The following is a 13,606-nucleotide window of genomic DNA, read 5'->3' as shown; positions in this document are numbered from 1 at the left end:
GGAACAGTCAACAAGCCACGCGCAGGGTGGTGAGCACTCTGTAAAGAGTATCAATGTTGAGAGGCACCTGGGGGGCTCAGTTGGTTAAGCGTCCGACTTCGGCTCAGGTCATGATCTCGCGGTTCATGGGTTCGAGCCCCGCGTCGGGCTCTGTGCTGACAGCTCGGAGCCTGGAGCTGCTTCAGATTCTGTGTCTCCTCTCTTTCTGCCCCTCTGACACTCTGTTTCTCTCTCTCTCAAAACTAAATGAACATTAAAAAAAAAATATTTTATAAAAGAGTATCCATGTTGAATCAGTCTGTTGTACACCCGAGATGAATATAATATTATATGCCAGCTGTGCCTCAGTTAAAGAAAGGGCGTTTCTGGCTAGTGAGACCCACGCCCGGTCTTCTCCAGGCACAATCCCTCCAGCGTACGGGCCATACCGTCTCCTTGCTTCATGTTTGGTAATTTTGGGTTGAGAGACGGATCATTTCAAGAATGTGGCAACTCTGTAAATCTGATTCTTTCTAACTGATCAGAGATTTCAGTGAGACCATAAAGAACAAGGAAAACAGACCTTAGGGGCTCCTGGGTGGCTCAGTCGGTGAAGGGTCTGACTCTTGATTTAGGCTCAGGTCACAATCCTGGGGTCGTGAGACTGAGCGCCGAGTCAGGCTCCGTGCTGAGCTTGGAGACTGCTTAAGAATCTCTCTCTTTCTCCCTCTGCCCCTCTCCCCAACTTGTGCTCTCTCTCCTCTTAAAATAAAAATACAGACTTTATAAAATAGTTTAGAAAAGTCATTAAACAAAGGAACACAATGACGTAACAAGAAATAGGAAAAACACACGGGGGGTGGGTCTGACTCAAGCCTGTTGCAGAGCCAGAGAGAGCCCTGTCCAGGGCGCGTTATAACGCCAGGAAGCTTACTTTGCTTACTTAGAGTCACCTCTTCTTCTTCTTTTATTTTTTAATTTGTGTGGGACGCTTAGCCGATTGAGCCCCCAGACGCCCATGCCTGCCTTCTTTGGTCTAATGACTCCATCTTGGGAATCTGTCCCACAGATCAACTCACAGGACAGCGGAAAAGATCGATGTACAAGGTCGGTCACTGAAACGTCACTTGCCAAAGCCCCAAACTGTAGGCAATCTAAAACCAGTAGGGAGCTGGTTGAGGGCATGACGGTGCGTAGCCCTGAAGTCCGATACTCCCCGGCCATTACAGATGGGGGGGGCTCCCCAGTGCTGGCGCCAGGACACAGAGGAGCCGTCACAGCATTTTCAAGCCCCCCTCAAAGAGTCTGTCATCCACTAAACCAAGATGGTTAAACCAAGGACAGCGTGTCCGTGTTCACAGCCTTGCAAACTACAACCCCAGCCACGGGCAGCCTCCCAGAGCAGCTCCGCTGGGCGATCAGGGGAGGGGAGGGTCCTGGGGGGCCAAGCCGTAGGCTCCAAACCGGGCACCGTTATCCGCGTGGGGAGGTGGGCGTGTTCATTCTTACCCAGGATCAAACCAGTCTGAGAGCCTGAGTTCTTCTACACGAGGCCTGTGAGCGAAGGGAGAGCCAAGTTATTACGAGGCATCCATTTGTTTGTTCAGCAAATATTCACGGCGCGGCAGGTGCTGTCCAAGCCGGCCACACGGCTATGGGCCCACAGCCTCCGCCCTGCCCTGGGGGAGCCGAGGCGGCCACCTGCCGGCGGGGACAGGCCCTGGCATGAGCCGTCCATCCGACCGGATCTGGGGGTCAGCAGAGCCATGTGGAGAGAAGCTGCCCTGCAGGTCTGGAAAGGGCAGGGGGTCAGGAAAGAGGGGCAGGTGAGGTGATGGCCAGAGCGGGGGAGGCAAGAAGGGCCTGTGCGCGTGGTGCCGTTTAGCGCCCTCGTTCCCGCTGAGTGGCTTTGCCACGTGTTAGTGTGAGCGGGCCGGAGAAGGAGTCCGGCGTCCGCCTTTCATTTTCATCTAAATACGATTCACCTCGAGTTTTGTGGCGCTTTAAGGGGCGTATTAGGCGGCTTGCTTCCGTAGCGCTGGGCCGAGCTGTCCGTAAGGGAAGAAGTTCGAGAGGGAGCCCCAATTTCGTTACTGGACTCCCCAGGATCAGACTGTCAAAATCCGGACAGCCGGTGCCGAGCTGCACTCAACCTCCAAGTGACAAACGGCCGGCTCACTGAAGAGTGGCCTTTCCTGTAGAATGTCGGCGTCACGGGCTCCCGGGGTCGTACGCAGCGTTGGTGGAGTGGACGACGCGGTCGGCTGGGCAGGGGTCCCCACCAGCACCCTGGAGAGAGGGGCCGTGTGCACCGTGGAGCCGGCCTGGCCCCGGGCACGCGGGTCAGGGGCTGAGACTGCGGGACGCAGGGAAGGGGGGCTGCCGCCTGGTGGGTCTGGGGCGCCTGGCTCCCTGCCGCCACCCCTCCCTGCCAGGACCGGGCCGCCGCCCACCTGCGTGCCTACAGGCCCAGCTGCGACTTTACGGACCCCACAGACCTGCATCGGCGCCTGCTGATCACACAGCCGCACGCCATCACGGGGACGTGTGTTCCCCCGGCTTCCCCCCGGGCTCCAGGGGCGACAAAGCTTGCGTTGTGGGACCGTTATCTCTGTTTTGTTCCCTGAATGACACCCCTCTCCTTGGACCTACCCCCACCATGCACGTGCGTGCACACACACACGCACATGCACACACACACACCCTCGCCCGACGGAGACGCACCGTGTGCAGAACATTGCCGAGCTGGCGGGCAAGAAAGCTGACTCTCTGGCTGCCTCTGGAACTTTCCGTCTCTGGTTTCCCCTCCCTTCTGGCTCCATCCCCAGTAGAACCCGCCTGGCTCCTGCTGGCTCTGCTCTCAATCTGCAGGGTCTTTTTGTGTGAGTGGGGGAGGGGCAGAGAGAGGGAGAGAGACGGAAGCGCAAGCAGGATCCACACCGTCAGCACAGAGCCCAGCGTGGGGCTCGAACCCACGAACCATGAGATTGTGACCTGAGCCCAAGTCAAGAGTCGGACACTTCACCGACTGAGCCCCCGGCGCCCTGCATGGTCAATACAACAAAGCTTCTTGCCAACAGATGCCTGTTCTCTGTGGGGGGTGGGAGGGGGGATTGCCAGACAAGATACAGGACTCCCCCCCCACTGTGAGTGTAACGTACACTGCACGGCCTTTTTCAGATTGGCTTCCTGCTCTCAGTGACCTGCATGGAAGGCTCGCCGTGTCCCCCTGGCTCGTCGGCTCACACCCCTCAGTGCCGCACGACATTACCTCGGCCAGACGCACCACGCCTGACCCGCCCAGCTGGCATTTGGGTCCCTTCAACTCTCAGCAATTGCGAATAAAGCTACTAAAAACACCTGTGTCTTTGTTTCTGGATGGGGCTTTGAGGCCACTTGGGTACATCTCAGGAGCGTGATTGGTATGTAATCGGAAAGACTACGGTTAGTTCTATAAGAAGCCACCAAACAGTCTTCAACGTGGCCGCCCCATGCCTCGTGGCCCCCGCTGCGGACAAGAATCCCGCTGCGCCGCATCCTGGCCGGTGAGTGCTGTTGGGGTTCCGGATTCAGGTCACCCTCACAGGCGTGTGGTGGCGGCTCCTCGCTGGATCTGCAGCATCCGGCGACCATGAGGCGCCCGCCCGCTCCCCGCTGAGCGGCTTTGGGGAGCTGTCCGGGCAGGTCTGCCCGCCGTCGTTTCCTTGCCGTTGAGCCGTGAAGAGATCTTCGCGTGTTTCAGATACAAGCCTTTTATCACACGTGCGTTTTGTGAGGGCTTCGTGTTTAAAGATGTTCTTTCTCACAATATGATGCGTTTCCAGTTGCAGGTGGGGAGAGAGAGAGCCCTGCCCCTGAGTGGTCGTGAGGGCTGGGAGGAGGCCAGAGTCGGAGAGAGGCCCCCGGCGCGCACCTGCCACTGGGGCCCGGGCGCCGGCCACCACGGACCCGGGACCGTTGGGCCAGAGGAGCAGCCGCGTGCCGTCGCTGGCCTTACCTCCCTTTTCCGTCACGACCCTTACTGTGCAAACCGTGATGCTCCAGACAGGCCTCTACCCGAGCGTCCAGCCTGTCTGCCCACCCCCAACATCTAGAATGGAAAGGCTCGGGGCCACCACTGCTCCCCCAGAAACAGCCCTTCCCCATCACACGGTGCCTCGTCCCGTGGAGAGAAGGGAACGTCGGGTCACTTTCCAGAGTGTTGTCAACGTCCGGCCCAAATCCAGCCCCTCCCCGTCTGTGCCGTCACACCCCGCGGTGATTCCCCAGCACCTTCTACTTACCTGAGATGACGCTCCACCAGCAGGAAGGAAAACACACAGGAGACCAGCACCAGCACCCTTCTCTTCAAGTTCATCGTCTCCTGGAGGAAAGGGGAGAAAAGCAGGTGTGAAATAGTCAACTCCGGGTCCAACCGTCCAACCACAGTTTACGCGTCTCACTTGTAGACATGGGGATGCCGACCACAGCCCCTGCTTCCGGAACGCTCGGCCAGCAGCACCGGGGTGAGGTGGGGGGCTCTGTCTTGCCGGAGCTCCTTGGGGCGCCGGGTCCCCCCGGGACCGAGTGCAGGCGGCCACCGGCCCTCCTCGATTGCTCAGCGAATGCCACCTGCGTCACAGAAGAGAGACGCACGGAATCTCCCCCACGGCTCGGCCGGGGAAGTGAGGTGAGGCCAAGGGGGGGAGTCTTCCTGAACCACGAGGAAGATCGTTTGTTCTCTCTCCTTCCACGGATGGTAGGATGGCTCATTTGTCCCAAGGCTACATGGCGGTTTAAATAAGACTATGGGCTCCCCCGAGGGTCGATACTGGTAAACAGAGACCAGAGCCGGAAGTGCAGGCATTGCGTTCCAACGTGGAGCCCTGGGCTCCAGCCCGCCCCCCGAGCTCACACCGGACGGTCAGGTCGGGTTTCTGCTCCCACGTCTGTCAGGTTACGTCCTGAGCAGAGCAGAGGTCTCTGAGGCCTCATTTCTGAGCGCTCGGTTGACGGGCAAGAGGCTTTCGATCCGCACTGAGCGGCTCAGTAGCCACGAGCCACGTGTGGCTGTTGAGCACATAAAACGTGGCCGCTCTGACTTGAAATGTCCCCTGAGTGCACAGAACACACCGAAGGCAGATGCAGGATGAAGGAAAAGAAATAAAATATCTCCCTAATAATTTCATACTGATAAAATGTTGAAATGATAATAGACTGGATCGACTGAATTAAATCCAAATATGCTGTGAAAATTAACTCGCTCGTTTCTTTTACCTTTTACAACGTGGCCGCTAGAAAAGTGGATGTTGCAAATGCAGCTCTTCCGTCCGACGGTCTGCCTGAACAGCACCGCCCTGGACACAGCCGCACGCCCGTGACGGGCCACGGGCCACCTCTCAAATTCAAGGGCATTAGAAATGCCAGGTGGGTGGGGTCGGAGGGGGTCTGTCCAGCACGTGCCCGGTGACATCTCTCCAAGCAGTTGCCACTGTTAACCACCATCCCTCAAATGTGTCCCCATCCCCCCGAAGGGTCCCTTTACCTTGGCCAAGGCGATGTAAGGGACAAGCTGGTGGTTTTCCAAGCATTCTGTCTCCGGGTCTTTGTGAAATCACAGCCCGGACCCTGTGCCCTGCTCTCGGGCTGGGGGGGATGGTGACGCCAGCAGAGCCTTTGATGATGCAGACGTAGAAAGTCACAGTCACGGGGCGCCTGGGTGGCTTAGTCGGTTAAGCGTCTGACTTTCGCTTAGGTCANCCACATAGGGGCCCCTGGGTGGCTTAGTCGGTTGAGCGTCCGACTTTCGCTTAGGTCATGATCTCGCGGTTCGTGGGTTCGAGCCCCGCGACAGGCTCTGTGCTGACTGCCAACTCGGAGCCTGGAGCCTGTTTCAGAGTCTGTGACTCCCTCTCTCTCTGACCCTCCCCTGCTCACGCTGTCTCTCTCTCTCTCTCCTAGAAATAAATAAAAAACATTAAAAAAAAATTAAAAAAAAAAAAAAAAAGAAAGTCACAGTCACAATGAAGTCCTGCCAGTGGGGACTTCTCGTGGTTGCCAGACGATGGGACCTCGTCCCCTCAGAAAAGCAAAGGTATTTCTAAACGCTCCTTTGCCTTTCACTTCCTCCATTTTCCCTCTTCACTTTCTAGTGACGGATCCTTGCCCACAGTGCGGTGTCTCAAACGGCAGAGATGCTGCACCCGCTTCTCTTTCTTCCTCCCGCAGGTGACGCCCGCCCAGTCCAGGGAGCACGTCGCCGTGCTTCCCAGCAAGCCTCTGCCGCGTTCCCCTTTCCCATCACGGAGGTGACACGTGTCTGGCAGGCGCACCAGCGCACAGCGAAACCACGGCCACGCGTGCCCCCTCCCGCGTCCTGATGTGTGGTCGTAACACGCGTCTGTCTTTATTCCTCCCCTTTGACAACAAAGGCGTTGTTGTTACTGAGAAAGTAACCGTACGCGGGGTGGCTCTGCTCCCCACGGCGGCGTGACAGTTGTCACCAACTGAGTGGCTCCACACCACAGAGATGTGCGCCCACATGGCGGAGGGGCCCCAAGTGCGGGTCCTGGTGCGGGTCCCCAGCGCCCCCGCTCGCAGTCTCCTGGCTCCGTGCTCCCGCGGCAGCTCCTCCCCGCGGGCCCGAGTTCCCGCGGCGCCCCGGCTGCTCGTGTGCTCGGTGCTGAAGGCACCTCCGTGCTGCGGGCCTGGGGTTCTCAGGGGAGGGGGCTGCCCATCCCCCAGGAGAGCGGACGCAGGGCAGCGGCCCCCATGACCCGCCGCCCGCCGCCCGCCTGGGGACAGTGAGCTGGGTGGGCCTGCCTCTCACGCCTGCCAGGGCTGCCCTGGAACGCGGTCTCCCCTCTCTCTCCACCGGCCCCCGGGACGCCATCTTTACCTGAGAGTCAAGGCCAGCTTTGACTTCTTTTATATTTTCTCCCAATTCTTCCATTCAAGCAGGCATTGAGTTTTGTGTTTAGAGAAATCTGAGTGTGAAGAAAAGTGGGAGACTGAGGTGTATTTGAGGATGCAGTGCGTGTGTGTGCAAGTGTGCGCATGTGTTGGCGTGTGCAGGGTGTGTTCTACACATTGGTGTGAGCACGTGTGTTAGTGTGTGTGTGTGGCTGTGCACACATGTGTTAGTGTTGTGAGTGTGTGCATGTGTCTTGGCGTGTGCAGGGTGTGTGTCTGTGTGTAGGTGTGCACATGTGTGTCAGTGTGTGTGTGTGGGGGTTGCACTTGTGTGTTGGTGTGTATGTGGGTGTGCTCATGTGTGTACTTGTATATGTGGGACTGCACACTGTGTTGGCACGTGCATGGCTGCATGTACATGGTTGAGCACACGTGTGTACGTGGCTCGTGTATGGGTGCTGGTGTGTGTGCATGTGGGTATGCACACGTGTGTTGGCATGTGCGTGGATGTATGTCTATGTGGGTGTGCACACGTGTGTACATGGTGTGCATGGACGTTTCTGCACGTGGTTGTGCACGTGTGTGATGGTGTGTGCATGCACGTGTGTGAGCCCATCTGCGCCTGTGACCGTCCAGCACGATGTCGATGGCAGTGTCCAGATGAGGGGGTGGCCCAGGAGGCAGGGGACAAGGGCAGTGGGGACAGGCCGAGGCTGCAGGGGGCGGGTCTGGGGGAGGGGAGGCTCCTCTCCTGGAGAAGAATCCAGCACATTCCACCAGCCAGGGTCCCCCCCCCGCTTCAAGGGGGTTACGGGTGCGATGACACGTGTCACAGGGAGAAGCCCTCATGACCCAAGAGCACCTGCCCCTCCCTCCCGCCGCGTCCTGTCCCAGCCTGGCCTTTGTTTGTGACAGAAAGAACCGTCAGAGGGACAGGTTTTGCCACGGGAGTGAATCAGACAGGGAGGGGCCCCCTCGGGGCCAGAGCCCCATAACGAAGACTGGAACAGAAAGGGGGCGGGACGCTGACCGATACTTCAGGTGCCACGTTCCAGAAGCCACACACCTGAGCAGGACAGAGGCGCGGAGACAGGGCCGGCCAGGGAGGGGTCCTTCCCCGGGAGGGGCCAGCGGCAGTCTGGAGGGGAGGGGAGTGGGGCCGGCCGGCCCCGGTCACCACCACCTACCCTTTGCCTCGTATCTGCCTCCCCCTGCGGAAGGAGAAACCCTGGGACATAGCAGGCACTCAATTAAAAAAGGTATTCAACCAGCGCATGAGCTGCTGTCTGGGGTTTCACACAGGACTGGGTGTCCAGTGTCCTGCTCAGTCCCCGTCCCCGGCCACCAGCCCGCCTCGGGCCCGCCCGCAGCACGGGGAGACGCGGGACCTCCCGCCACTGCCCTGGGCCCTGGCCAGGAGGGGGCAGGGCACAGGTCGGGCCCACATCTGGCTGAATCCACGTCTATGTTCTCTAGGCCCCAAACCTCAACACGTCTCTCTCGTCTGGGCCCCTCTCCTGGGATTCAGCACTTGCTGGGCCCCACGGACCTTCGCTGAGAGTTCATGGTCACGTGGTCACAGCCAGGACGCCCACACAGCGGCCTGCACGCCGGGCTCGCGGGCGCTGCAAGGCTCTCCAATCCAGACACGTGGGCCGGGCGGGGATGGGGACCTGGGGCTGTCCGCTCCTGGGGCACGGAGAGCCCCGTGAGGCCCCAGCGTCACCCGGGGCCTCTGCAGCCGGCGGGGGCCCAGGCCCAGGCTGCCCGCCTCTCCCTCCCCCTGCCTGACCCGATGTCCTTTGCGGCTCCTTTCCTGGCTGGACACCCCGTCCAGGTGCTCCCGTCGCAGGCTCTGGGACATCGGGAGCCGAGGGGGCGGGTGGCAGCGGTCGGGGCCTTTGGCTGTGCTGCCAGCACGCGGAGGGCGGGTGGGGAGGACAGGCCGTGCCGGGGGCGGAGGGGCGGAAACCACAGGGCGGAAAAGGGTACAAAGGCAGCGGGCCGCGGGCAAGGCCCCCACCGCAGACCATGGCTCTGTTCCTGCTGACCCTGGGGCTGAGCCTCGTCTCTGCCCAGGAGCTCAACCCCCAAGCCGTCGTGCAGAAGAACTACGACATGGCCAAGGTGGGTCTGCGGCCCGGGGTTGGGCCCCCCCCGGGGCAGGGCTGCAGGGCGGCTGTCCTCCCTTCATCCAGGTCCCTTCATCCAGGGTCTCTGACCTGTGACCAGGGTGCTGCTCCTCGGGGCCTGCCCCTCCTCCCCCCGCTGACGGCCAGGGTGGGTCCCGGGGGCCACGGAGTGTCCCCGGGAGGGTAGGGGGGGTCTCTGGGAGGCTGGGGATGTCTCTGGGAAGATGGGGGTGTCCCCGGGAGGGCAGGGGTGTCCCCAGGAGGGCAGGGGGGTCTCTGGGAGGCTGGGGGGGTCCCCGGGAGGGTAGGGGGGTCTCTGGGAGGCTGGGGATGTCTCTGGGAGGATGCGGGGGTCCCTGGGAGGGCAGGGGGTGTCTCTGGGAGGCTGGGGGGGTCCCCGGGAGGGTAGGGGGGTCTCTGGGAAGATGGGGGTGTCCCCAGGAGGGCAGGGGGTCCTAGTTGGGAGCCATGCAGCCAAGGGCCGAAGGAAGGAGGCACCAAGAAGCCCCGGCCGTACCACACGGGCTCCTCATCCATCGGTGGGGTGTTTTCTGCAGGTTTCAGGGACCTGGTATTCGGTCTCCATGGCCTCGGATGACATGAAGCGGATCGAGGAAAACGGGGACCTGCGGCTCTTCATACAGAATATCGAGAGCTTGCAAGACGGGGGTCTGAGGCTCCGCTTCCACTTCATGTGCGTGCTCACCCGACCGGCCGCGCCCGGAGCGTGGGGAGGGCAGGCTGCACCCCGGGCCGGGTGGGGGCTGAGGGAGGCCGCCCCGCTCACGCCCAGCCGGTGTGCAGGTTGCACGGGGAGTGCGAGCACGTGGCCGTGGTCTGCGAGAGGGCAGAGAAGGACGGGGAGTACACCATCCACTGTAAGTGGAGGTGGGTTCTGCCCTGTCTGGTGGCAAATGCCTCGGCCCCTGCCCGGGACCCCAGGGGGGCAGGTGCTCCAGCCTGGAGCTTGGGGGAGGGGCCCCCATTATGCCCAGAGACCTCCGCTGGAGGGGCACCACGCCACCACCCACGGGCCACTGGCCCACTGCCCACACCCACGGCCACTCGGCACCCGGCCCATAACGTGTGGGTGCCGGGTGCCGGTGGGGGGCAGGGCCGCTCTGAGCCCCATGTCCACACAGATGAGGGGGACAATACTGTGCTGCTCTTGGAGACGGACTACAGACTGTACATCACCTTCTATCTCCGGAACATCCGGAACGGGACAGAGACCACCGTGCTGGCGCTCTATGGTACCGCCTCCTGAGCCCTCCCGTCTGCCCCGTGGGGACCACTCCTCGGCAGACAGGCCCTGCCCTGGGGGGGGTCTGGCCGCACACCGAGCTTCCCACTGCCAGAGCACGCAGGGTCAGGTCACATCATGGGGGCGGGGCGCCGAGGTCCGGGCCTCCGAGCCGTGTCTGCGCCCCCACCTCGCACGGCCCGTCTCTGCTCCGGGCACCTGTCTTCGGCCTCAGCACTGCCTGAGTCCGCCTGGGACGGTCCCAAGTGAGCAGTGAGGGACTCCCGCCCCTGCCGCTCTGTCCTCAGGCCGGGTGCTGGACCTGGGTCCCAGCTTCCTGGACAGATTCGAAAGCATCTGCAGAAAGCACGGGCTGGGTCCGCAGAACATCGTCAGCCTCAGCCACCAAGGTGAGCCTCCCTGCCTTCTGCGCCAGCGGCCCTGGGCTGGGAGATGTGCGGCAGGAGTGTTCCGGAGCATCCCGGGGCCGCAGGGCTGGGGGCTGGGGGTCCCGAGAGGCCTTGTCTGAGAGCCCGGCTCTGTCTTCTCAGACACCTGCTTCAAATACAGAAAGTAGAGGAGCCCCTCCGGCCTGGCAGTGCGTGAGCTTGGTCTCAGGGCGGGCGGGGCCGGGGCGGCACTGGGCGCCGTGGGAGGGGGCTGGGTGCAGGAGGGGAGGCCTCTTCCCCAGACCCACCCCTCACCCTGTCTGTGGGGTCTCCCTGCCAAGGGGCGGGAAGCCTTCTGGGGCGAAGCCCACGCCGTGTCAGTGTCCTGAGGCCGCTGTAACAGATGACCACAGACTGGGGGCTTAGAGCCACAGAGCTCATTCCTCCCAGCGTGGAGGCCAGAAGCCCCAGATCCAGGTGGGGCCACGCTCCCAGGGAGGCTCCGATGGGAGGGTCCTTCCTGCCTCTTCCAGCCTCGGGGGGTCCCGGCCTCTCTCCAGCCTCTGCCTCCATGTTCGTTTTTTTAGTTTATTTATTTGTTTTGAGAGAGAGAGAGAGCGAAAGAGAGCAGGGGAGGATTAGAGAGAGAAGGAGAGAGAGAGTCCCAAGCAGGCTCCGCGCTGTCGATGCAGAGCCTGACACGGGGCTGGATCTCACGACCCTGGGATCATCACCTGAGCCAAAATCCTGAGTCGGACGTGCAGCCGACTGAGCCCCCCGGGCGCCCCGTGCCTCCACGTTTGCAGGGCTTCTCCTCTGTGTCTGTGTCTCTCCTCTTCTGTCTCTGAGAAGGTCATTTGTCATTGCATTTAGAACCACTGGATAACCCGGGATGGCCTCCTTGCAAGATCCTTACCTTAATCACGTCCACAAAGACCCTTTTCCCAAATAAGGTCACACTCACAAGTTCTGGACACTGGGATTGGAACACGGACATACTTGGGGGACCCCACTCAGCCCACAGTTTCCTCCTCTGGGCCGTCCTTTCTCCAGGGCCGGCCACGTCCCAGTGCAGGTCACCCCACCCTTCCCAGGGCTGGTCCCCCCGAGGCGCCTCATCTGGGGAGCGAGGGCCCTGAGGCGCCTCGGGTAGGGGTGTCGGGTGGAAGGTTCCCCAGCGGAGAGGGACAGGCGCTGATAGTCATCCTTCAGAGCTCATTAGTTGTCCCGCTGGGACACACACCCCATGCTTGGTGGATACGCAAAGTCCCCACTAATCCGTGGTTATTCCGTGGACTACGAGCAGTGGCCCAGTGGGCATTCACCTGAGAGCTTGGGAAATTCGCACGCACGACCTGGACACAGATGTCCGTGGCAGCCCTGTGCACCGGCTCCCGCCTGGAATCCGCCCGGCGGCCGCCCCCAGCAGATGAACAGCTGAACAAACCCACGTGCATGGGACACGGCTCCGTGGGCACAGGAGCAAGCTGGGTGGCCTCGAGGCCGTGGGGTCGGGAGGAGGCTGGCAACCCCAGAAGGAATCCCTTCCAGATTCTGTTTGTAGAATAGTCTCAAAATGTCAAAACTACAGGAACGGAAAACGGCTCTGTGACCTCCAGGGGTGAGGGGTGGGGAGGGGGCGAGACGGCAGTGGGTGTGGCTGAAAGGGGCGACAGGAGGGCCCCCCCGAATCTGGACTGTGGTGGGGCATGTGGGCCCCCGCATGGGCCAGGGAAAAGCACAGAACTGAGCGCACAGCCCACACTCTCCCCTCCGTGCGCGTGAGCACATGTGGGGAGGGGTGCAGGAGGCGCAGAGCGCAGGATGGTGGCGTGGGGAGGACGGGGCCGGGCACCAGGGGCCCCTTGAATCTGATCTCACAGCTGACAGTCTACGGTTGACTCCAAATAAAAGGTGGAAAAGAGAAAGCGTCTGTCCTTCTCTCCAAGTCAGCCCAGAAAACGCTACCAGGCTCCTTCTGCATTGTCCCTGCCCTGGGGCCCAGCCCAGGCCCCCCCACCCTCCGTGCCCCCTCGGTGCCCGCCCGGCTCCCCCCAGCCCCCACCGCCCCTCAGAGACCAAACTCCCCGCGCGTGTTCTGCGGACGCTGAGCCGCTGCTGCGCGGCCCCAGGGTGGGCGGCGCAGGGCGAGGAGGGGGTCCTCCTGGCCCCTCGGCACCCCAGGCCTGTACAGGTGAGCACAGCCCCAGACCTCCCCGCAGCCCGCCGCTCCAGAAATCTCCGGACGGAGCTACAGGCTGGGCGGCCCTGGCCGGGGTCCTCGGGGCACCTTTGGGGGGCCCGCCTCACGGCCCACCCTCCGGGGCGCCTGGGGGAGCACTGTCTGCTCCCCACAGCTGAGTCAGCTGCCTTAGAACCAGGCTCAGTGCCCCAGGCGGCTGATGGAGAGCCACGTGCCCCTTCCGACGGTGCCAGGCGCACCCAGCACTCCCTCGGCCGGCCTGGCCTCTTGGCTCCTGCCCAGGACCTCAGTCCGGCCTGCGGGGCCAGGAAGAGGAGGAGGCAGCCCGCTCGTACTGAGGGTCGGCATTTGGGGATCAGAGCGGGGGCCTCCCAGGAGGGACCCTCAGAACGTGGCAACAGACACTTGTTCAAGACAATAGTGCTCTAAGAGACCCCAGGGCTGCCTCGGAGCACCCCCGCCCCGGAAGAGGGGGCAGGGGAGCCTGGACCCCCGGCCGGCTGAGCCGTCAGCACACCCCTGCAGCCCCCCCACCCCAGCGACCCCCGTGGGGACACGGTGACAGGTGCGGAGGGTAGGGCAGCTGGGCTACGGTCTCGGGTCAGGGCAAAGCAGCACCGGTGGGACATGAAGGGACGAGCAAGAGACAGTCATCACCACAGGGCCTGGGGCAGCCGAGGTCCACCCTCAGCGAGTGAGCGGCACCTGAGGGGGGGGTGGGAGACCTGGGGGGGCCTGGGACCTGGGGGGATGGGGGGCCTGGGGGGGG

General features: G+C 62.1%; 2 protein-coding genes across 2 annotated transcripts in view; one reads left to right on the top strand and one right to left on the bottom strand.

Moving 5' to 3' along the window:
- GLT6D1 (glycosyltransferase 6 domain containing 1) overlaps positions 1-4,336 on the bottom strand; it is a 9,032-nt gene extending 4,696 nt beyond the window's left edge. Inside the window, 2 exon segments of the mRNA XM_039219621.1 lie at positions 1,489-1,533; positions 4,263-4,336. Coding sequence (XP_039075552.1) covers positions 1,489-1,533; positions 4,263-4,336 — 119 coding nt within the window.
- A 4,565-nt stretch (positions 4,337-8,901) lies between these two features.
- Positions 8,902-13,175, top strand: LCN9 (lipocalin 9). Its single transcript, XM_039219661.1, has 7 exons — positions 8,902-8,997; positions 9,560-9,696; positions 9,807-9,880; positions 10,145-10,255; positions 10,554-10,655; positions 12,640-12,828; positions 13,120-13,175. Exons 1-7 carry the CDS (start codon positions 8,902-8,904, stop codon positions 13,173-13,175), a joined length of 765 nt encoding a protein of 254 aa, XP_039075592.1.
- The last annotated feature ends 431 nt before the right edge of the window (positions 13,176-13,606 follow it).

This window comes from Hyaena hyaena, unplaced genomic scaffold (assembly GCF_003009895.1).
Source record: "Hyaena hyaena isolate Hyena2069 unplaced genomic scaffold, ASM300989v1 scaffold_823, whole genome shotgun sequence".
NCBI lineage: Eukaryota > Metazoa > Chordata > Mammalia > Carnivora > Hyaenidae > Hyaena > Hyaena hyaena.
This window is presented reverse-complemented; position numbering and strand designations above follow the sequence as displayed.

Excerpts from the sequence above, each read along its gene's own strand:
- LCN9 (XM_039219661.1), top strand. The coding sequence starts at position 8,902 with ATGGCTCTGTTCCTGCTGACCCTGGGGCTGAGCCTCGTCTCTGCCCAG. Across the intron at positions 9,697-9,806 it reads AGGCTCCGCTTCCACTTCAT|GTTGCACGGGGAGTGCGAGC; the intron begins GTGCGTGCTCAC and ends GCCGGTGTGCAG. Across the intron at positions 10,656-12,639 it reads CGTCAGCCTCAGCCACCAAG|CCCAGGCCCCCCCACCCTCC; the intron begins GTGAGCCTCCCT and ends CCTGGGGCCCAG.